Source organism: Phyllopteryx taeniolatus, chromosome 5 (genome assembly GCF_024500385.1).
Source record: "Phyllopteryx taeniolatus isolate TA_2022b chromosome 5, UOR_Ptae_1.2, whole genome shotgun sequence".
In the NCBI taxonomy this organism is placed as follows: domain Eukaryota; kingdom Metazoa; phylum Chordata; class Actinopteri; order Syngnathiformes; family Syngnathidae; genus Phyllopteryx; species Phyllopteryx taeniolatus.
The window spans coordinates 15,571,204-15,594,355 of NC_084506.1; the positions used below are offsets into that span (position 1 = coordinate 15,571,204).

The 23,152-nt window shown below is 36.8% G+C and overlaps 2 protein-coding genes across 9 annotated transcripts in view; both read right to left on the reverse strand.

Annotated features, from left to right (window-relative positions):
• Positions 1-20,363, reverse strand: cpt1b (carnitine palmitoyltransferase 1B (muscle)). 2 transcript variants are annotated; one of them, XM_061773006.1, is made up of 19 exons: positions 20,223-20,363; positions 18,812-18,964; positions 14,206-14,345; positions 13,005-13,176; positions 12,808-12,909; positions 10,021-10,158; positions 9,843-9,920; positions 8,977-9,084; positions 8,766-8,850; positions 6,899-7,094; positions 6,615-6,800; positions 5,089-5,194; positions 4,903-5,019; positions 3,943-4,107; positions 3,260-3,394; positions 2,104-2,256; positions 1,928-2,041; positions 793-885; positions 1-325 (listed from the first exon to the last, which is right to left on the reverse strand). In XM_061773006.1, exons 2-19 carry the CDS (start codon positions 18,950-18,952, stop codon positions 194-196), a joined length of 2,361 nt encoding a protein of 786 aa, XP_061628990.1. In that variant the 5' UTR covers positions 18,953-18,964; positions 20,223-20,363; the 3' UTR covers positions 1-193. The 2 variants fall into 2 exon arrangements, with proteins under 2 accessions (XP_061628990.1, XP_061628989.1); XM_061773005.1 differs by having other exon boundaries at positions 3,260-3,406.
• The window catches only part of LOC133477821 (kelch-like protein 12), a 9,574-nt gene continuing 6,721 nt past the window's right edge, over positions 20,300-23,152 (reverse strand). For 3 of the 7 annotated variants that reach the window (XM_061773011.1, XM_061773009.1, XM_061773008.1), the window contains one exon: positions 21,478-22,879. In XM_061773011.1, the coding sequence (XP_061628995.1) occupies positions 22,697-22,879 (183 nt within the window). In that variant the 3' untranslated portion in view covers positions 21,478-22,696. Of the gene's footprint in view, positions 20,466-21,228; positions 21,345-21,477; positions 22,951-23,152 lie in introns of those variants that run through there. The other 4 variants (XR_009788486.1, XR_009788485.1, XM_061773012.1 and 1 more) reach the window with 4 other exon arrangements.

Below are 23,152 nucleotides of genomic sequence, written 5' to 3' on the forward strand. Positions count from 1 at the left end.
TCAAATAAGTGTGGGTGATTTATTTACAAAGTTCCTATTCACAAAAGCACAATATACAGAGCAATAACTTACAGGGCCATACATTGTGTGTGTGGAATGAGCAGCTTGTATGATGGCATCAACAGTGAGAACTATGACATCATTACCTGCATGCAAAACATCTTACACACACACCCTCACGTACGCTGGTGTGCTAGACGTGCTTCTTGCCGTTGTTGAGCTCCATCACCGACTCTGCTGTTGTCCTCTTGTCGTTTGTGGCCTGGAAAAGTGTTTGGATGTCCATCATGGCTTTGTCGATGTTCTGGCCGAATCTGCACGAATCCTGCGCGGACCACACGAGGAGCCAGAGGTGGGAGATTAACAGTGGTGGAAAGCGGAAATGCGACAGACGGCTGACATTGGCCCGTAGCGACGACAAAACAACAGCTCTATTTTGACGCTGTAAATGTGTCAGAAATTCCCCCCCCCCCCTCACCCCCTCCCATTGCTGTCCTATATTTAAGTGCAGTGTTAATGTTCAGCTGTCCATAATGTTACAGTAGCTGATCATAACATTAAATATACTTTAGGAATAAAATTTTGTCTTGTTTTTGATGACCACTTAGGCCTTCTATGCTATTGTATCTCATGTCGGTCATGATGTACTTGGAGGGATAACAATTTTTTTTTAGGTGGTACTTGGGTGTTTAAAAAAAATATATATATTAAAATTAAAATTAAGAAAAACTGCCGTAAATGCAAGTCATAGAAAGTGTGTGTGTTGTGTGGTGGCACATTGCGGACGTTTACCGTGTCCGGGCTGGAGAACTTGCAGGAGATGTGGAATGTGATGAGGTTTTCTCCAACAATGATGTAAGACACTCCGTAACCGTCATCGGCCACCTACAAAATGAGGAGGCAAAAATAATAGAAATTCTTTATTATAATACACACACAAAATACTGTCTTCAGGTAACAGAGCTGCATATATTGTTTGATTTTAGCTGCATATATTGTTTGATTTTATTTTACTTTACATGTATATTAAAATATACATTGCTTTTCATTTATAATATCGGTACTTAAAAAAATTATTCTGGGATTTATTTTATTACTATGCTATTTTTTGACAGGTATTTGAGTCTCATGTTTTAAAAAACAATTATAATTTCTTTAAATTTTGTTTAATTGGGTGCTGGAACGGAAAAAATGTCTATGAATAAAATAATTTAAATTCATATTCAAATATATGCACTGAATTTGTCATATTGATATTTATGAATGTATGTTTTTTACTTTATAGGAATTTATTAGTATACATTTTTTTGTCCCGAATTTGTGTCTTGGTTTGTGATATTTTATTTCATGTATTTCGGTGCTTGAAAAATACTAGTTTTATTTATAGTACATTATATCCAATAAACAGTTATGCACAAAATATTTATCATTTTAAAATATAAAAATCATGTTGTTTGATTTTATGTACAATAAAGTACTAAAAGTACTAGTAAATTGTTAAATCTATTTGGGTGGATGAAAAGAGAAGTTCTTGATTTTCTATTTTTTTCTATATATAAAACCATATCTACTAAATTATGCTCAAATTATGTCTTGTTTGAGTATATGAATAATATAAAATGTATTTTTTTATTTTAGTATTTGTATTAATGTAAAATACATCAGGAGAGGATCATTTAATTAAATATTAAATTACATTAAATTGGTTGCTTTAAAAGAAGCGATTTCTTTGTTTATATTTTTATTATATTATAATTTGTAGGTCAAGTTATTTATTTTGTTTTACCTGTATTTTACTGTTATGTATTTTTTGGACAGGCATTAGAGTCTTAAAATAAAAACTATGTCCCTTTGTATTTTGTTAATATGGATTTCTTCTCATTCCACTTGTGACAAATGTCTTGTCTATTTCTGGAGTTTCACTCACTGGGCCGAATCCCCCTCCAGCCCCGACATATTTGGGGAACTTATTGATATCCACCAAGTTGAGCTGTTGCTGAGGAGTCTGACTGGTGGACAACTTCCACGGTTCCGAAAGAACCTGCAAGCGAGGAACTGTTAGCCACGTTAGCGTACCACTGGAGCGTGCTTGCGCGTTCTCGCCTGCTTTAGGAATGGCGAGTCCACGCCCAGGTACTTGGACACGATGTAGAGACAGAAGAGGTGTCGGTCGATGCCGGAACCGGTCATTGCCAGACGGTACATGTTCTGATGCTTGTCGGCCGCTTTGCGAAACAGCGCCAGCCTCTGCATGTTCTGTTACGTACACAAAGAGGACAAAGGTTGGAAATTAAAAGTGGTGGGAGGTGACAAAGTATAAATACTTAATTACTGTAGGTGAGTAATGTTTTTTATGAAAATTCTACAAATAAATGGGTGTGTGCAAAGATGGGAGTTGCAGCAAGGAAATCATGAGATTACTTCCTGGCCAGATGTGAAGCTTGAGTGTCCTCTAATGACAATTTAGTATGATTTTGTACAAAAAATACACTGTTTTAGTAGAAAAACATACATACAGGGTGAGAGGGAAATGGAAAAAGTGTACTTTATGCTACAAATAAATCTCATTACAAATATAACCTCACTACTTTTTTAATTCTAAGTCATTACTTTGGTAATAATTTGTACAAATATACACTACTTAGTCCAGAAAACATATATATTTTTGAGCGGGGGTGGTCAGTTAAAATATTTTTTGTACTAATGGATGTCAGAAAAATGCTCAAATTACATATACGGAAATTTCCGCCTCATCTAATGACAATTTAGTAGGATTCTGTACAAAAATACAATGTAATTGGAAGAAAAGATATAATGAAAATATTGTGATTATTTTTTACAAACAAGTACTTTGAATTCAAAGTAATTTTTTGTCGGATTTGTGACATTTGAGATTCGACTCATGAGAATTCAGTGGTATTTTGAACAAAAATAGACTAATTCATAGAAAACATATTTAACATCTAAACATGATGGTTAATTTTTAAAAAGTACAATTTCAGCCAAGAATTTAGTGTGATCCTTATACAAAATGGTGAATTTATTACAATAGAATCATAAATATAAAAAAAAAAAATGGGGGGGTGACCTAAAATGTACCTAATTGAACGAATTTAGCTTTAAAAGCTTTAATAGTGTTAAAAATGATAGCAAAAGCGTGCATGTCAATTTTGTGGCATTTTTCGCATGTTATATGTACTGCACAGACACAACATGACTTTTAGACTTGACTTTCTTGGTCTTGATTTGTCGTTCTTACCGTCGCTTGTCGGTCCTCCATGGATCTGACGAAGGCGACGGCCTCAGAGGTGCACGAACGCACCGTCTCCGTGCGACCGTCCCTGAACATCCGCGTCATGGACGATTCGTACGTCAGACAGAACTCTCTCTGGTCCTGGTGGGCAGACTAAAAATAATCACTAACGAATGCAATTTGTATAGAAATCGTGTGTGTGCGCTGACCAGCTGAAGCGGAGCCAAGATTTTTGGTAATGTGGAAAACAGTTCCCAGGATAACCTGAATGTGCTGAATATTGAAGTTGGAATGGTTTGAATCATCCAAGAAATGTGGACGGAGGTATATGTGTAAAATTCCATTGTGGAAAAGTGTAGAATTTTGTGCATGTGGAAAATAATTCCCACTATGTTCTGAATGAGCTAAACAGTTTGAAGTAGAAATGTGAACGATAGGAGAACTTTTTTTGTTGAATGTTTCATTCACTTGAGTTTTTTTTGTGTGTGTGGTGAACATGTGGAATTCTGGGGAAAGTGGGAATTTGGGGAATGTAGAAAACAGTTGCCCAGATGCCCTGAATAAATATGCTGAGGTTGGAATGGTTAGAATTGGTGGAGAAATGTGGAAGGAGTATGGCGGTGGAAATGGGCGAAATAACAATGAAAATTTTCAGTGTCAACTTTTACAAATGGTGATAGGAGGCGTACCCTGAACTTGGCCAGCTGCAGGGCCAACTGGATGAAAGCATCCGGGCTGGTCCTGCACTTTTTAATCAGGCCTTTGCCAAAGGCGCTAAACAGGTGGCCGTGGAAGTCCACGTCGTCCGCTATCTTTAACGCAGACAGGTAGGATATCTCGATCGCTTTTTGGCACTGGACAAAGAAAGAACACAGACATTGATACATATTATTGTGTTCCCCCACCGTATCGGAGTTCACCGTTCGCCCTGTCTGTATGTGTTGCTGTTCCGTGTGTTAAAGCAGCAGTTGCTTGAAGATTTATAATTACAGTACCATAAAATCTAAGCTAGTTTTCGTTAGCTAGACTATGGCATTTCACAGTATATGTTAGCATCAAGCTAGGGGACTTCCCCCACCATATCAAGGTTAATCTTTTGCTGTTTGTATGTGTTGCTGTTCCGTGTATCAAAGCAGTAGTTGTTTTGAAGGTTTATAATTACCATAAAAAAACTAAGCTAATTTTCATAAAATGGACTATGGGATTTCACATTATATGTTAGCATCAAGCTAGCGGAATTCCCCCACCATATCAAGGTTCACCATTTGCTACAGATGCTATTCATTAGCCTTAACAATAAGCTAGCAGACTTAAAAGTTATGGAGTTATTTTAAATACACAACGTGTAATTCTCTGTTTTATTATTAGTTTGGCAGTAAACTTCAACGGGGAGCATTCACTAGAGTTCCGGGGCCCCTCAAACATCTCATAAAAACTGAGAAATAAGCTTTCTTCATTTCCAAGCAATTCAAGTATTATTCTTTTAGTCCTAATTCACACGCTAAAAAAACGTCAAAATGCTTAATCTTATCATTATTGTTTTGACTGCCCCCCTCCTTTCTTCTCATGCAATGGACTATTCCATCTTTACACTGCCATTTGCAAACTTGTAGCTTTTAATATATTATATATTAACTTATATATTCTACCTCCTTGGGAATTTGCCACTGGAGTCGAGAGGGATGAGGGAGGCCTTTGTTCACATCCCCTTTGCAGTGGCCCTCTTCCGTGTAGCCCAGATGAAAGCAGTCGGTGGCAAGAACATACTACACACACGTCTCATATTAATAAAGAGTATCAAAATAATGATTACCTGTCACGAAAGTGCGAATTACCTCCCACATGTGTCCCACGATGGGGGCATCAGCCCAGGAATGCTCAGCGTTTATTCCCATTTTGCCATTTGGGTAAGATATGAGGGTGAAAGATTTGTCAAACCACCTAAGAGAACCGAAAATCAATCTTGCCAATTCATTTGGTACATCTGCACAATTTCTGATGGAATTACATCTTCTACTTCATTTGGTTCGTTTTTTTTAAAAAAATTTTTTTTACATGTATTTGAATTCATTTGTATATTTTTAAAGTATGTATTTTTAGTACTGTACGTTGTATGTTACAAAGTTTCTTCTTTATTTGCTATTTCAATTTTTTTGGTCAATTTAATTATATTTCATTATAATCGAGAGAAATCATAGGATTCAATTGAATTGCTACTTTTTATTAATCATTTAGTTTAGATTCATTTGAATACATTTTAATATTTTTTAACACTTGAAATTATTTTTAGCATGGTTTTACATTACAGAAAATGTAAAATAATTAAAACTATATATTGTTGTATACTGTATATTTCATACAAACATTTCAATTTAATTGATCAATTAAAAAAATAGTGCTCAGTATTTTAGTAAAATACTCTTTTTTATGTATTGAAATGTATTTTAAACATGTTTTACTACATAACATTTCTGAATATGATAGACCTGTGTATTTAGTTATACTTAATTACAATTTAGACAAATCACAGGATTCAACTGACTCACAATTTCTTACATTCATTTGAATTATCCATCCATCCATTTTCTTTACCGCTTATCCTCACTAGGGTCGTGGGCATTCATTTGAATTAAAAAAGTAAAGAATTTTTAGTAGTGTAGTACATTTTCAGATTGATTTCTAATTTTCAGTTGTCAGTATAATTGTATAAAAATGATATACTGTATCTGTATAATATGTAATTATATTCAATTGTAATTGGGAGGAATCGTATGATTCAACTGCCTCACTGGGTATTTATATATACCGGTATGTATTTTTTACTTTTATTTGAATTATTTGAAAAAAAAGAAAAAAAGGTGAAATCCTTTTTAGTAGTGTAGTACATTTTCAGATTGTTTTCTATTTTTTATTCAGTACTGTGAACTTCTTTAAACGATATACTTTACACAAATAATATGTAATTTAATTGTGAGAAATCACAGGATTCAACTGCCTCACAGATTTCCTATTTAATTAAAAAAAAAAATTTTTTTTCATTTGACTTTATTACAATTCATTAAATTCTTTGTCACGTTTATAGTACAGTACACTTTTTTTACACTTTCTTTTTCCAAATGTATTTTATATTTTCCACTTTTATAGTCAGAATATTTTCACAAAATGAGAGAAATTATGGGATTCAACTGCCTCACAAATGTTTAAATTAACTTAATTTCTAATGTTTTTAATGTTTTTATTATTTCATGATAATAATAATCATTTCATTTTCTGTTATTTATTGTTATAATTTTATTTTAATTCAAAGGTTTTATTCTATGTGATCTTATTTTTCAAGCCGCTACAGCGTGCCGGCTTTTACCTGTCGTAGCACTTTCCGTGCAGCAGTGATTTTGCGTAGCTGTCCAGAGAGTTGCTCTTGGCCGCGTCGTAACCCTGAGGCTCGTCGTCCAGCGCCAGGAAGAAGGCGGACGACTCCACCGCGTCCAGGGACACTTTGTTCACTCCTTGGCTGAAGTATTTCATCCGAGCTTGAGCCCACGGAACTCTAACGGGGTTGAATACACAGTCAGTATATACCAGTGCCAGGCCGTGCATTTGGTACCTTACCCGAATACTTGATATAGATGCGAGGGATATGTTTACCTGTTTCCTGCAGTCAGCGCCGCTAATTTGAGCTCACCGGGCTGCGGCTCGGACGTGTCGTTGAGGATCCTGCTAAACTGGGTCTCCAGTTCACTGGGTAAGAGGTGGCGTCCTCCCGTGTACAGCCACACTTGGAAGAAGCGACCCTTGTGGTACACCACCACGTGCTTCCTGTCACTCAGGTGCTGTACGAAATCTGCAAACCAAAACAAATTATGCTTTGATATGCGTAGTGGTAATAATGAATGTTATTAAAATATGTCCTTACCCTAACTACTTTTACAGGCCGGATGTGGACTTTCACAGGAATTTAGTAGGAATATGGACAAAAATAAACAAAACACATTTAGCAAGGAAATGTACGTATTTGTTGATATATATTTAAAAAAAGGAGTATTTTCCTTCTAGTAGAAATATGGCTTTACTCAGACATCTCAGAATTGGCCTGATGTGGAATTTCATAAGGATTTGGTTGGAATATGTACAAAAATACACTGTAATTTGTGAGAAAGAATACATATTTTTTAGTTACATTGTTGCATTTTGTTACAAATTCACCGATATAAACAAGTTAATTCTAGCAACAAGGACATTCACCCATATGAACATCATGCCAATTGACAAGGAAATTGACCCAATGTCTCCTGTGACAAGAAATTCTCCCATATCAGCATCTTCCATATCGATGAGGAAATGTGTCCATACTGACAAGGAAATTCACCAATATCACCATCTCCCATATATCCATGAGAAAATTCACCCTCACAAATGAGGAAATTCTCAAATAGGAACAGGAAAAACGCCCCCTTCAAAGTAATTCACCCACATGAAAGAGGAAATTCAACCTCATGGATGAAGAAATTCACCCACATGAAAGAGGAAATTCACCCACACGAATGAGGAAATTCAACACCATGGAAAAGGATATTCACCCTTAGCGATGAGGAAAATCACCCAAATGGACAAGAAAATTCTCACACACGGACAAGGAAATTCTACCATGGCGGTGAGAAAATTCACTGACATGGATGAGGAAATTCACCAATAGCAACGAAGAAATTCAACCAAATGGACTAGAAAATTCTCACACAGGGATGAGGAAATTCACCCATAGACTAAAAACTGTTCACACACGGACAAGGACAGGGTCCCAAGGTGACAAGGAACTATACCCACATGGATGAGGAAATTTACCTAAATGACTAGAAAATTCTCACACAGGGATGAAGAAATTTTCCCATAGTGACGAGAAAATTCACCCACATGGATGAAGAAATTCACCTATAGCAACGAGGAGATTCACCCAAATGGAATCGAAAATTCTCATACAGGGACAAAGAAATTCACCTATAGCGACGAGGAATTTCACCCAAAATCACACAGATGAGGAAAATTTCCTTAAAGTGATGAGAAAATTCATCCACATGGATGACGAAATTCACCCATAGACTAAAAACTGCTCACACATGGACAAGGACGTGCTCCCATAGCAACAATGAAATATACCCACATGGATGAGGAAATTCTCCCATATCGACATAAAAATCCACCCATGTCACCAAGAAAATTCACCCATAACCTACTGTATATAGCCTATTTAACCCTAACCCATAGCAACAAAGAATTTCACCTCCATGATCAAGCAGATTCACTCATCAGAATCAGAATCCTCTTTATTTGCCAAGTATGTCCAAAAAAGACACAAGGAATTTGTCTCCGGTAATTGGAGCTGCTCTAGTACGACAACAGACATTGAGAAAAACAGTCACTGAGCAATAAAGGGTTGCTAGTTATCTGGTAATGCCGGTACATTATCTGACTTAACATTGACTTGTGCCGTGAATCGCTAAACTCAGGTTCACTGTACCTGTTTCAATGCCAGGGATGCGGGTGGTGTTGAACATCCTCTCCATCTGAGTAGAGCACATGGGAACTGTCCCCAAAGCCCTCAGCTGGCCAGCCCCCCCCCCCAAAAAAAAATAAGACAAGAAAAGTTACTGTAGATCCAATAAAATGGAGAGGAATGGTGTTCCCTAAAAGGTTTTGGAAAGTGTATCCACTAGTATGTGGTCTATTACCGGCGCATGTTCGCCACGTTCCAGTTTGCGTCTGTACTGCAGCATGGTGTGCACCACGTTGCCCGCCCGCGCTGCCTGCCGGTGTGTCGGCGTTATGTAAAGCAGGTCCTTTGCACAACATACAGGTAAATATTATGGGATGTACAGAAAAATAGAAAAAGGTGTGCACGAAATTTGGAACAGGAGAAATTTTAATGATGAATTGCATGTGATTTCTGAGATATGAAACAATTAAATTAAATGTAATTAATTGTTAATTTAAATAAAGAAAAAAATACAAATAAATTAAAACAAAATAAAATTGAATTAGATATTTGGCTGTCGGCAGGTACACACTCACAGGATATTTGAATTGTTGACACTTAAATAAAATAAATGAAATAAAAAAAAATATATATTTAAAAAATCTGTTAAATAACATAAAACAGAATATGTTACAATAAAAAATGAAATAAAAAATGTAAATACAATTTTAAAAAATATTACAGCTTTACATAAAATATGACATTGTTAAAATAAATTATCTAAAATAAAATACAATCTAATCTAAATAATATAAAATAAAACAGAAACTACTAAATAAAACAAAACAAAAAAATAAGATTTAATAAATAACTATACATAACATAAAAATAAGTATATTAAATATATAGTCAAACAAGAATCAAATAAAATACAAAACAAAATAGAATAAAATAGAATTCAATTCAATGTTGGACTGTCAGTAGTCACAATTTCTGAATTGTTAATACAATATAACACTATAAAATACAACAAAATTGAATTACATGAATTGTTTACTAGCTTGTCTGTATTGTGAGCAAAACAAACAAAAAAAAGTCTGAAACTGTGTTCTTCCCACATACCATAATGTAGAAGTTACTGTTGACCATAATTGGGCCTCTGCCTCTCAGGTAGATGTACTCCTCCCACCAATCACTTACCTACAGGACATACGTAGCCTTCAAAACACAATAAAAACATGCATGTACATGTATACGTTTGTGTGAATGGTAACATTTTGTGAGGGACTACTGTACTCACGTAATTGTTGGCCCACCAGGACTTGAGGATCAAGTATCTCTGCAGCTGGGCGGCCTTTGACTCTTTAAAGTCGTTGGCTAAGATCTCCATTTGCTTATATCGCTCATCGTCTAGCAGAGGACGGACCGACTCCAGGTACTGCACAAAAAAAAGAAAAAAGAAAACAGGAGCATAACTTGACTGGACAGAAAAGACCTCAAAAGTCTACCAGTAGTACTTGTATCGCAAACATATAAACCTGATAGACAGTTCCATTATTTTGAGACTGGCATCCTCAACCTTGTTCTTGTAAAATTACGAGTTGCTTTGAATAATATTAGAACTTGGTTTCCGGCCCAAAAGTTGAAAATGGGTCATTTTCTTATAATTTGATCAATAACGGTAAAGACACATGGGGGAGAGGGGAAAAAAATAAAAATGTAATGCCGGCTTGGTTTTACTGTATATGGGTAAATGTCTCCCATGCCCTCTCCAGTGGCATTAACGGTAAAGCAAAGCAAATTTATTTATGTAGCGCATTTCATACACAAGGTAACTCAATGTGCTTACATGATTAAAAGCATTTAAAAACTAAGAAAAAAAACATCTTATAAACATTTAAAACAAAGAAAAATTACAAAATATAAGTACAATTAAAACAGCGCACAGTGCAAGAAATACGATTTAAAAGTGGAAATACTCTAAAAAGCATGGGGGAAAAGAGTTTTTAACCTGGACTGAAAAACATTCACACTTGGGGCTGACGTCACTTCTGTTGGCAACTTATTCCATTTGTATGCAGCATAATAGCTAAATGCTGATGGTTACAAAATAACTCCTTTCTTACAGGTAGGACCTGAACCATTTAAGGACTCTTCCATTTAGTCCAACCCACGTTTCCAACCTGTTCAGCAGTATATTATGATCTACCGTATCAAAAGGTCCAATAAGACCAGAATACACACCTTTCCTGAGTCAGTATTCAACCTTACATCATTTAGCACTTTGATAAGAGCAGATTCTGTATTGTGATGAGTTCGGAAACCTGATTGAAATTTGTCAGAAAGTCAATTTAAGTTCAAGAAATTGCTGAGTTGATTAAAAATAACTTTCTCAACAATCTTGGCTGTGAAAGGGAGATTTAAGATGGGTTTATAGCTTGCTAACATGGAAGCGTCCAGCGTTCTATTTTTAAGCAGAGGCTTAATGGCAGCTACTTTAAGAGCTTTACGAAACTCGCCTGACTGAAGTAAGCAATTGATTATTTGCTGCAAATCAGCTAGCACACACTTCGCAATAGCTTTGAAAAAGTCAGATGGTATTGAGTCAAGACAGCTCGTTGATGGTTTCAGCTGCTGAACCGTTTTCTCTACAGTTTTTTGGTCATACTGTATCAAATTCTGTCATGGTAATAAGAGTTTTTCCTGGGTGGCTTCAGATGTAGTATCCATCCATCCATCCATTTTCTACTGCTTATCCGGGTGAGGTCGCGGGGCCAGTAGCTTTAGCAGGGACACCCAGACTTCCCTCTCCCCAGCCACTTCATCCAGCTCTTCTGGGGGGGATCCTGAAGCGTTCCCAGGCCAGCCGAAGGACGTAGTCTCTCCAGCGTGTCCTGGGTCGTCCCCGGGGTCTCCTCCGGACACCCTGCGGAGGAAACTCATTTCGGCCGCTTGTATCCGGGATCTTGTTCTTTCGGTCATGACCCACAGCTCATGACCATAGATGTAGTATCATTTTATCATTTTGCTGATTTCTGATGATATTTAATCTGATGGATTGTATTTTCGGCAGCATGGTGAACGACTGGTTAGAGCGTCTGCCTCACAGTTCTGAGGACCTGGGTTCAATCCTGGCCCCGCCTGTGTGGAGTTTGGATGTTCTCTCCGTGCCTGCGTGGGTTTTCTCCGGGCACTCCGGTTTCCACCCACATCCAAAAAACATGCGTGGTAGGTTAATTGAAGACTTTAAATTGCTCATAGGTGTGAATGTGAGTGCAGATGGTTGTTTGTTTGTATGTGCCCTGCAATTGGCTGGCAACCGGTTCAGGGTGTATCCCGCCTCCTGCCCGATGATAGCTAGGATAGGCTCCAGCACTCCCGCGACCCTTGTGAGGATAAGTGGCTCAGAAGATGGATGGATGGATTGTATTTTTTTCACTACAATAACAAGCAAATTCATTGCATTTATCTGCTGTTAGGAGTTCTGGAGCTATCTGATTCGGGGGGGTTGTGAGCTTGTCAACCACAGCAAACAGAGTGCGGGTATTGTTGAAGTTCTTACTGATGACTTCAGAAAAGTTTTGTTGTCTCACCCTGACGCTTGGTTAAAATTTGTCTGTAAAGGTCATTGTCAATTTGGAGTTTATTTTTTTCTCCACTTACGTTCTGCTTTCCTACACGGTAAAGACAGCTTGAGTAACAAAGGAGGACTGTTGGTAGAAGAACCAAAAAAATTAACTCTGAAGACACTAGGATGAATTTGTGCTTGTTTTCATGGAAAAGGCATCTTAAGCAATAGGAGAAAAATCCAATATATCCAACAATGTCATCAGCATCTTCAGAAAACATGTTGCAAATGCAGGAAACTTCATTTCAGACACTTAACGGTAAAGACGTTTTGGCATTAAAAGCTTCAAAAACATTGAGATTTTTTTCCCCCTTAAAAACAATTATGACCATTTTGATGGATAACAACTGCCAATAATTCATCGACTCATATCAGTAATATTAATTGATTTTCAAATGGCAATTCAGGGGGCTATGTCCGTTTTCAATCAAATGATATGAAAAAGACCCGAATACACACCCTGCGAATGGTGTCTTCCACCCTGGGCACGGGTAGTCTGGGTAAGGACGCCTGGAAGCTGTAAAGAAGTGGTCTGCGGCCTGAAAACATCTTCACCAGGCTCTGGGAGCACATAAACAATGCACAATTATTAAGTAAAAAAAAATTCTGCTATTTTAAAAGTAAAAACAACATTTAATGAGATAGAACCTACGTACCAGCCACACTTTAGTGGATGCACTCATCTTCCCGTGGGATTCGAAGATCCAGCCGTGGTAGGAGAGCAGAGCTTTGAGAGTGTACCTTAGCAAGTAGATGAGGAAGAGCCAGAGCACGCTGGCGAACACCAGGGAGCTCAGCACCGCGCGCGTCTGCACTGAGAGCGAGCCTCTATTCACAAAAGCCACAACATTGCGCTCGTCACACTTTGCTTCTCACACGGAAACGCTCAATCAGACACAAACGTTGTGTGCTCACCGGCCTCATCATTAGGGACACATGCACTGTATGTAGTATGATGTATCTAATGAAGCGGCCAGTGTTTTTGGGATCATGATTTCCCAAACATACTCGCATGCATCATGCATGGCCATATTGTACAGTGGCCCTGAAGTGCAAAACACAACAGCGAATAACTAAACACAACGGCAAGTTAAAAAAAACAACAGCAAATAACTAAACACAATTTTCTATATATAACAACAATAATAATACAAATAATAATAATAATAATAATAATAACAACATGTACTGTTGTTTTTAATTTAATTTAATGGCTATATTAATAAAATGTTCTCAATATAGTTTCGCAATTATGAAACAGTACCAAAATTAATTATTAGAATGAATAAATTTGTAAAATACATAAATATTAAGAGATATTGTTATCATTACTACATTTTTCAATGTAATAATAACAACAATAATAAATATAACAATAAATATTTTTCAATGTTCATTTTTCAAATGTATTCATTATATTATTACTATTATTATTATAGAACATTGTATGTTTTAATTTTTTTAAATAAAATATTGCAATTGTTTTTACTATCAGTAGTAGTAATAGTCATAAGTAATAAAAATGTTAAGTTACTATCATTATTACATTGAAAAACAATTGTAAAATATATCTTTTGTAAACATTCTTTTATTTTTCAATGTAATTATTTGCTATTTTATATAAGTAATATGTATTAATTATTAATACAGAATAACATTGTATGTCTTGATTCTTTATAGAAATAAATATTGTAAATATTCCAGTAGTCGCAGTACTACCAAAATAATTAGCTGATTTTTTTGGGGAGGTAGAAAAATGACCTGCAACTCATTTTGGATGGTGACTTGGTCAGTTTGTGAAATCCTGATGTGTATTGTCGTAAACATGAATGTAGAGTAGCAGAAATGTGTTCTGACCTGAGCGGCATGGTTTCCTCGATGGCGTGCATGACTCCGAGCGAGGGATCCACGCCAGTGTACAAGCCGCTCATCATCACAATCACCACGATCAGCCAGCTGGACGGGCTCGCCGGGTAAACGCCAGCCAACACACCGTTCTGGCCAATAAAAACGTACAGTAATCATATGGATGCACAGTAATTAGCAATGAGGGGAAGTAACCGAGTACAAATACTACTTCATTTCACTAAAGTACATTTTTCATGTATCTGTTCTTTACTTGAGTATTCGGAATCTTCAATATCACCTTTTTCAGACGATACCAGTACTAAGACTCACTCTCACCGATACTTTTAGTACTTAGTACTTTTGACACATAACATTTCAATTAAAAGTATTTTCTTCTTTTTTTCTGACAAATGATTATTCGCGGCTGTGTCAAACGGACGCATTGTAGCGCCAACTACTGGCGAGAAGTACTTACTCAATGTCAGTTTTTTTTTTTTCCCATATCGGTGGCTGGTACCGGCAGCTGGTACCCGATACATTGAAATAAGCAAAGCTAATTTATTTTTATAGCTCATTTCATACACAAGGTAACTCAATGTGCTTTCCAGTGGGTACGGAAAGTTTTCAGACCCTCTTACATTTTTCATTCTTTGTTATATTGCAGCCATTTGTTAAAATAATTTAAGTTAAATTTTTTTCTCATTAATGTACACACAGCACCCCATATTGACAGAAAAAAAACGCAATTGTTGAAATATTTGCTGATTTATTAAAAACGAAAAACTGAAACATCACACAGCCATAAGTATTCAAACCCTTTGCTATGACACTCATATTGAACTCGGGTGCTGTCCATTTCTTCTGATCATCCTTAAAATGGTTCTACACCTTCATTGGAGTCCAGCTGTGTTTGATTATACTGATTGGACTTGATTAGGAAAGCCACACACCTGTTTATATAAGACCTTACAGCTCACAGTGCATGTCAGAGCAAATAAGAATCATGAGGTCAAAGGAACTGCCTGAAGAGATCAGAGACAGAATTGTGGAAAGGCACAGATCTGGCCAAGGTTACAAAAAAAATTCTGTTGCACTTAAGGTGCCTAAGAGCACAGTGGCCTCCATATTCCTTAAATGGAAGACGTTTGGGACGACCAGAACCCTTCCTAGAGCTGGCCGTCCGGCCAAACTGAGCAATTGGGGGAGAAGAGCCTTGGTGAGAGAGGTAAAGAAGAACCCAAAGATCACTGCGGCTGAGCTCCAGAGATGCAGTCGGGAGATGGGAGAAAGTTTGAGAAAGTCAACCATCACTGCAGCCCTCCACCAGTCGGGGCTTTATGGCAGTGACCCAACGGAAGCCTCTCCTCAGTGCAACACACATGAAAGCCTGCATGGAGTTTGCAAAAAAAAAAACACCTGAAGGACTTAAAGATGGTGAGAAATAAGATTCTCTGGTCTGATGAGCCCAAGATAGAAATTGTTGGCCTTAATTCTAAGTGGCATGTGTGGAGAAAACCAGACACTGCTCATCATCTGTCCAATACAGTCCCAACAGTGAAGCATGGTGGTGGCAGCATCATGCTGTGGGTGTATTTTTCAGCTGCAGGAACAGGGAGACTGGTTGCAATCGAAGGAAAGATGGTTCTCCAGAGTGCACAGAACCTCAGACTGGGCCGAAGGTTCACCTTCAAAGAAGACAATGACCCTAAGCACACAGCTAAAATACCGAAGGAGTGGCTTCAGAACAACTCCGTGACTGTTTCTGAATGGCCCAGCCAGAGCCCAGGCTTAAACCCAATTGAGCATCTCTGGAAAGACCTGAAAATGGCTGATCACCAACGTTCACCATCCAACCTGACAGAACTGGAGAGGATCTCCAAGGAGGAATGGCAGGATCCTCAAATCCAGGTGTGAAAAACTAATAATTCCCAAAAAGACTCATGTCTGTATTAGCTCAAAAGGGTGCTCTTCTACTAAATACTGAGCAAAAAGTCTGAATAATTTTGGCTGTGTGATATTTCAGTTTTTCTTTTTTAATAGAACTGCAAAAATTTCAACAATTCCGTTTTTTTTTCTGTCAATATGGGGCGCTGTGTGTACATTACTGGAGAACAAATTTAACTTAAATGATTTTAGCAAATGGCTGCAATATAAAAAAGAGTGAATATTTAAGGGGGTCTGAATACTTTCCATACCCACATGATTAAAAGCATTTCAAAACAAAGAGAAAAACAGCTTACAAACATTTAAAACAAAGAAAAAAATAAAAGTACAATACAACAGCGTACAGTGCAAGAAATATCCTTTAAAAGTGGAAAAACGAGAAAAAAAGTTTTTAACCTGGAATTAAAAACATGCACAATTGGGGCTGATGTCACTTCTGTTGGCAACTTATTCCATTTGTGTGCAATGTAATAGCTAAATGCTGCTTCACCATGTTTGCTTTGGACTCTGTGCTCCACTATTTGACCTGAGTCTAACGATCTCAGAGCCCTACTGGGTTTATATACCATTAGCATTTCTTTCATGTATTCAGGACCTAAACCGTTTAGTGATTTATAGACCAGTAGCAGAACTTTAAAATCTATTCTAAAGCGGACTGGGAGCCAGTGTAAAGACTTTAGAATTGGAGTAATATGCTCTGACCTCTTTGTTTTGGTCAGAAACCGAGCTGCATCATTCTGAATGAGCTGTAGCTGTTTAATGCTCTTTTTGGGGAGTCCAGTCAGAAGACCATTACAGTAGTCTACTTGAGATAAAAGCATGGATGAGCTTCTCCTGGTCTGTTTGACACATACAAGCCTTCGCTCTGGATATGTTCTTCAGATGGTAGAAGGCAGTTTTAGTAATTGATTTGATATGACTGTTGAAAGTCAGGTCGGAATCTATCAGAACACCAAGGTTTCGGACTTGGTCTTTGGCTTTTAAAGAGAGTGACTCCAGGTATTTACTAACAGCAATCCTCTTTTCTTTATTGCCAAAAACTATCTCAGTTTTGCTGTGGTTAAATTGAAGAACATTTTGGCTCATCCAGTTATTTATCTGTTTTAGACAGCGACACAAAACCTCAATTGAACTGTAGTCATCTGGAGACACTGCTAGATATAACTGTGTGTCATCTGGATAGCTATGATAGTCAAAATTAAAGTTCTGAAGAAATTGACCCAAGGCCCAATAAGGCCGCTATCGGCAAGCATTCCTAGTATTTATTTTCCTGATGACTTCTTATTTAGCAGTGGTGGGAAGTGTACAAGTACTTCATTACTGTACTTAACCACATTTTTTTTAGGTATCTGTACTTTTTTTTTTTTTTAGTAGTATTGAGTATCAATTTTTCTGACAAGCTTCTTACATCATTACATCAAATTACATTATTCAGATTCTTACTTTTATTCTCTAGATTTGAAAACCAGATGAAGGATTTAAATCAATACTTGTGCTTCAACCGCAGTTTTTTTTTTTTACTTAAGTATCTGTACTTATACTCAAAGGCAGACTATGCAGTTTTCAAACTGTTTAAAATTAAAAATTTGAATGTAGCCTCAAGTCAATCCCTGCCCTGGCCCCCTCATGTCTCTGCACAAAGAAACGTCCTCGGCTCGCTAAGGCGCGTGTGCGCCAAGAGAGCTATATTGCTAGCTTAACTTAATCACAATGGAGTACTGCCAAACACAAAATGTTACCAGTTTGATGTATTTTTTGGGAATGTTCATTCAATTAAAAATGGAAGAGTTGATCAACTTACTTGACGACTCGGTGAGAACGGTGACGTGACATACGACGTGGTGTTTTCCAAGCCCAGTCATGCAGCCTTCCGATTATAGGACACCACTGATATACTGTATATGTCTACCCCTTGATTTGGCTCAAGAGCTGTCAAATTAGTTGTTTTTAACTTTTGTTGCTAACGGAGGAGAAAAAATACGTCCAAATAAAAAAGTCTGCAGGAGGATGCTGGGGTGTGCGGACAGTGAGACTCTGACAGGCTGTTCTTGTCGCGCCGTGGCAAATTGTAAAATAATGATTAAAATGAAATAAGGGCATAAGATGGGACCAGAGAGGGATGTTTTTTCATCCAAGATCATTTTAATAACATTCTACTGTCAGGTCATACCCATTTATTTATTTATTTATTTTAAACCGCAAACTCTACCTTTAAGTACAGAGAGCACTTTTGCCACTCGTGGTAGTTGAAAAAAAAAGGTAAAAGGTTAAAATAAAACATCCATCCAGCCATCCATTTTCTGAGCCGCTTCTCCTCACTCGGGTCGCGGGCCCAGCTATCATCGAGCAGGAGACGGGGTACACCCTGAACTGGTTGCCAGCCAATCGCAGGGCACATACAAACAAATAAACAACCATTTGCACTCACATTCACACCTACGGGCAATTTAGAGTTGTCAATTAACCTACCATACATGTTTTTGGGATGTGGGAGGAAACCGGAGTGCCCGGAGAAAACCCACGCAGGCACAGGGAGAACATGCAAACTCCACACAGGCGGGGCCGGGGATTGAACCCCGGTCCTCAGAACTGTGAGGCAGATGCGCTAACCAGTCGCTCACCGTGCCGCCTAAAATAAAAAACACACACACAAAAAAAAAGATCATGTAACCTTGAATTGTATGGCTCTCTTCTTCCACGCAGTCAGTGCCGCCTGGTAAATGTTGGTGATGACCTCCTGGCTCAGTTTGAGGTCCACGCCGTCCGGATGCACGGTGAACTGGAAGCCCACCGCCTGATGGGCCTCGGCCATTGCTCTCAATCACTGTTGGCCGTACAATTGAGCATTATTGTGGTTAGGGTTATTATTGTGGTTGGAGATTGCAGTGTCATACTCTGTCACACATATGTCCCGAGTGGAAAAAGCATTATGTTTTGTTAATGAAGTTAATATTTTTTGTTTTATATATAGTTTTTTTATATTTTTTCTATACTAACTTGGCAATCTTTGATATACTGCATATATATATATATATATATATATATATATATATAGCCAATTGAATTCCACAAATTCCACATCAGGCCGATAAATTACTTCGAGTATTTAATAATAATGACCATCATCATCATATGACGTTTTTATTTTATTTTTTTAAATAAAAAGTTACTTTAGTTGTCTCAATAAAAAAAATACACACCAAAATTTCAAAACTATTAGGCTGAATTTCCACAACATTCAGTGGCAGTAACCTTCATAATATGTAAACAATATGACTTCTACTCAGTGTTTTCAGATCCAATTCCACATCTTAATAATAAATTAATCCTAATTTTGAGTATATGATTCAAGTGTTTGGCAACATTTCTTACAACAATCATTACTAAGTGAATAAAGTACACAAAAATGATGAAAATATGAATGTTTTTGGTTTTTACTAAAGCAGAGAGTGTTATCAAAAAAATCTAACTGCACTTGATTTTTTTTTTCACACTGTAAAGTTGATTATAAAAGGGCAGAAATACTTTGTAAAAGCAGATTTTTTTTTTAACCATTAGTGTTTGTAGGACTACCTAATTAAGTGTCCAATGAGTCAATTTGCATGAAAAGTTATTTCAGTATATTATTCCTAAACACGGATAGAAATTGTTAATTTGGTAGAGCACAAACCACGCTTCATCCAGCCCCGTTTATAGCCCGAAAAGAGGCCAGCGTACATCCCCATAACATGACCCCATGCGTGCACTCTCACCAACTTTGACACAGATTTACTGTTCTTTATCGTTGAAGAGCACACACATGTGGCCCAACAATAATATTGACGTCTACTGGAGAGCATGCGGGACAGGCCCGGATGACGGCGTGAAATGACTTTTTCCACGTCACGCCACTGAGGAGTCAAGTCACCCAAGTGGGGGAAAGTTCAACGGCCAGATATAGCAGAACGCTTCCGGCTGCATGGCCTCAGAAACACAAGCATGGCAATGGTAATAAACATAATCACACAATTCTTAGATCGATCCAGTTAGCTGATTTCACATGTGAATATATAAAGCGCAAAAAAAGAGGAGTTTCCATTTACCTTGGCTTGACTGTGAAGGAGAAATACAGTGGTGACTTTTTGCAATGAAGTTGTCCTTCCTCTATGCTCAGCTGTGTGTCCTTCAAGTGCTTCACTCAGGTGGCAACTCACAGCTGCAATCTCTCCCTTGAGCCCAATGACGCTCTCTCCCCTCTCTTTTCTTTCTTCTCTGTGTCATGTAACAGGACACCAACCGACGTCAGAGGCTCCTCTCACCTGTGTAGCAACCAAAGCTGTCGCCTGCTTGTCACAAACATAAATAATAGTATCAGTAGACAAGGAAACATTAGCAAAAAAAAAGGGAACTATTCAAAACTAAAGACATACTGTACATATTAGAAAACCCAGATACTAACAGAAAATATAGAAATGAATATGGGGAAACAGGCATAATTACAAAATACAGAAATAAATAGACGATAACGGAATTATTAGACAATATAGAAAGACAAAAAGGGCACCTTTAAAAAAAATATTTATAATATATATATATATATATATATATATAATATATTTAAAAAAAGGCATCACTAAAAATAAAGACATTAATATTAGAAAAGGGACATTAGTTACAATATAGCAATAATTGTAAAAATTTTATTATTAAAAATAAAGACTATCTAAATAACCATTACAAAAAGGCGTCATTAAAAATATAGAAACATGAAAAGGAGAGTTATTAAAAATATAGACAAATGTTTATTTAAAAAGGGAATTACTAGAAAATATATAAATAAATGTTAGGAAAAATGCATTGTTAGTTACTATTGAAATAAACATTTAAAAAGGCATCATTAAAAATATAGAAATACTAGCAAAAAGGGCATTATTATAAATAGAAATAAATATGAGGGGAAATATTTTGCCATTTTGACAGTTGAATGTAAATATGAATATTGAAATGACACTCACTTACCAGGACACAGTGGCTGAGGACTCAAGTAGCGCAAACGTTTTGGGAGTATTTAAACGTAAACAAAAGCATAGCGTTATTTTGCAGACAATAATAACAATAAGCCTGCTCTAACCTCCCGTGCAGCCACTACAGCCGTTGCCTGTGTGTAACTGTGTAGCGGCCTCACAGCATCACTCTTTGCTTGTGTGTGACTTGGCAGGGAAGCACTGTGATGACAAAAGAAAAACACGCGGCAGGCACAAGGATGACATCGAGCCACGTCAAGCACATTCGGGCAACCTTTATGATGTTCAAAGGACCACAAGACATATTGACAGGTTCCACAATGGGAAGACAACATAGACAGAACTGACCATTTATTTCATCATCTTTTATGCTTTCAGTACAAAAAAAGGTAATATACAATCACATAAATTGATTTGTCCAGCTCAACCATCAACAGTACACTTTTTATGAGATATTTTATTTGTTTGGTGCAACCCTGTTACAGATAATCACCTAAAGAAGAAAATTCAAAGATTTTGCTGTGTAACGCCTTTATAATTAAATAAAGATAGGTTTTATTCACAGGGTTGCAAATCAAGTTTAGGAAAAGGGAATTATTGAAAAACATTCAAATACATATTAGGAAAAGGGGCATTAGAAAATATAGAATATACATTTGAAAAGGGCATTATTAGAAAATATAAAAGTAAACGGAAAAGGGGCATTATTAGATATAACCATCCATCCATTTTCAACACCGCTTATCCTGGTTAGGGTCGCGAGGAACCTATCCCAGCTGACTTTGGGCAAAAGGTGGACTACACCCTGAACTGGTCGCCAGTCAGTCACAGGGCACATTATTAAATAAAAAATAGTTGGAAAAACGGCATTATTAGAAAATCTAAAAATTGAAATTGGGGAAGAAAACAGGTATTATTAAACAATATATTGAAATAAATATTGTTAAAGGGGCCTTATTAAATATAGAAATACACATTACAAAAAGGCCATTACAAGGAAATAAAAAAAATAAATAAGGAAAAGGGCATTATTAAAAAAAAATGTAGAAATAATTAGAAAGAAAATCATTAAAGCATTAATAAATATAGAAACAAATATTATATGACATTAGACAATATATATAGTATATTATATAATATAATATAGATATTACAAAAAGGAAATTAAGAAATAGACATTTCCCAAAAAGGCATTATTAGAAAATATACAAATAAATAAGAAAATGTACATAATTAGAAATGTCGCAAATAAATATTTGAAAGGTCTGACAAAAGAAAGCTCAGAGATGTATTAGTTAGATGGTGAAATATTTATTTAGTAGACTGTACATATATTAAAGGCAAAATATTGCTCTTTTGACCGGTGAATATACTGTAAATATGAACATTCAACTGACGTTCATTCACTAAAGACACAGTGAGGCCTCATGTGAGTAACATAGTAGCATAATATATAATAATAATAATGATAAATTAATGGTAGCCTAACATTAGAATTTTGTTCCTAGTAAAGTAAGAGTATACCCATAATATACATATAGTGGAGTGTGATATCAAAAGTGCAGGTAAAAGATGGCATCATAGCAGATGGAGATGGGCAAAGGAGTCAGAACCTTCAGCGAGAGAGTTTGCACATCCATCATCACGACACTGTTGTGCTCCGCACTGGGCATCACCACCTGCTCGCCCAACAGCGCCCCCTGTCCCGCGAAAGCCGCTTTCTGCACACTGTGCACCTGCGCAAAGGAAGCAAAGCACTTGCGGTCCTTGTTGGAGGCACTGATAGTTCCTTACAATAACTATCAATCTGTTCCAGACACCCAAAAAACACAGATACAAATTACTGTTAGGTGTTTTTAAAAAGACAAATATCACTCTACAGTATTTTACTTTATTTTACTAAAAAACATACAACAATACCATCATTAAACAGAATGTAAACAATTTGTGCATTTTGATAATTCAATAGTCATTACGCTGTTCCTGCACCTTGGCCACCAGGGGCAGTG

What these genes read in the sequence shown, in the direction of transcription:
- cpt1b (XM_061773005.1), bottom strand. Translation starts at nt 18,952, where the DNA reads ATGGCCGAGGCCCATCAGGCGGTGGGCTTCCAGTTCACCGTGCATCCG. An exon ending in TGGAGGACCGACAAGCGACG is followed by an intron (nt 2,257 to 3,259) that starts GTAAGAACGACA and finishes TGTACGTAACAG; the next exon opens with AACATGCAGAGGCTGGCGCT. An exon ending in AGTTCTCCAGCCCGGACACG is followed by an intron (nt 326 to 792) that starts GTAAACGTCCGC and finishes TGGTCCGCGCAG; the next exon opens with GATTCGTGCAGATTCGGCCA.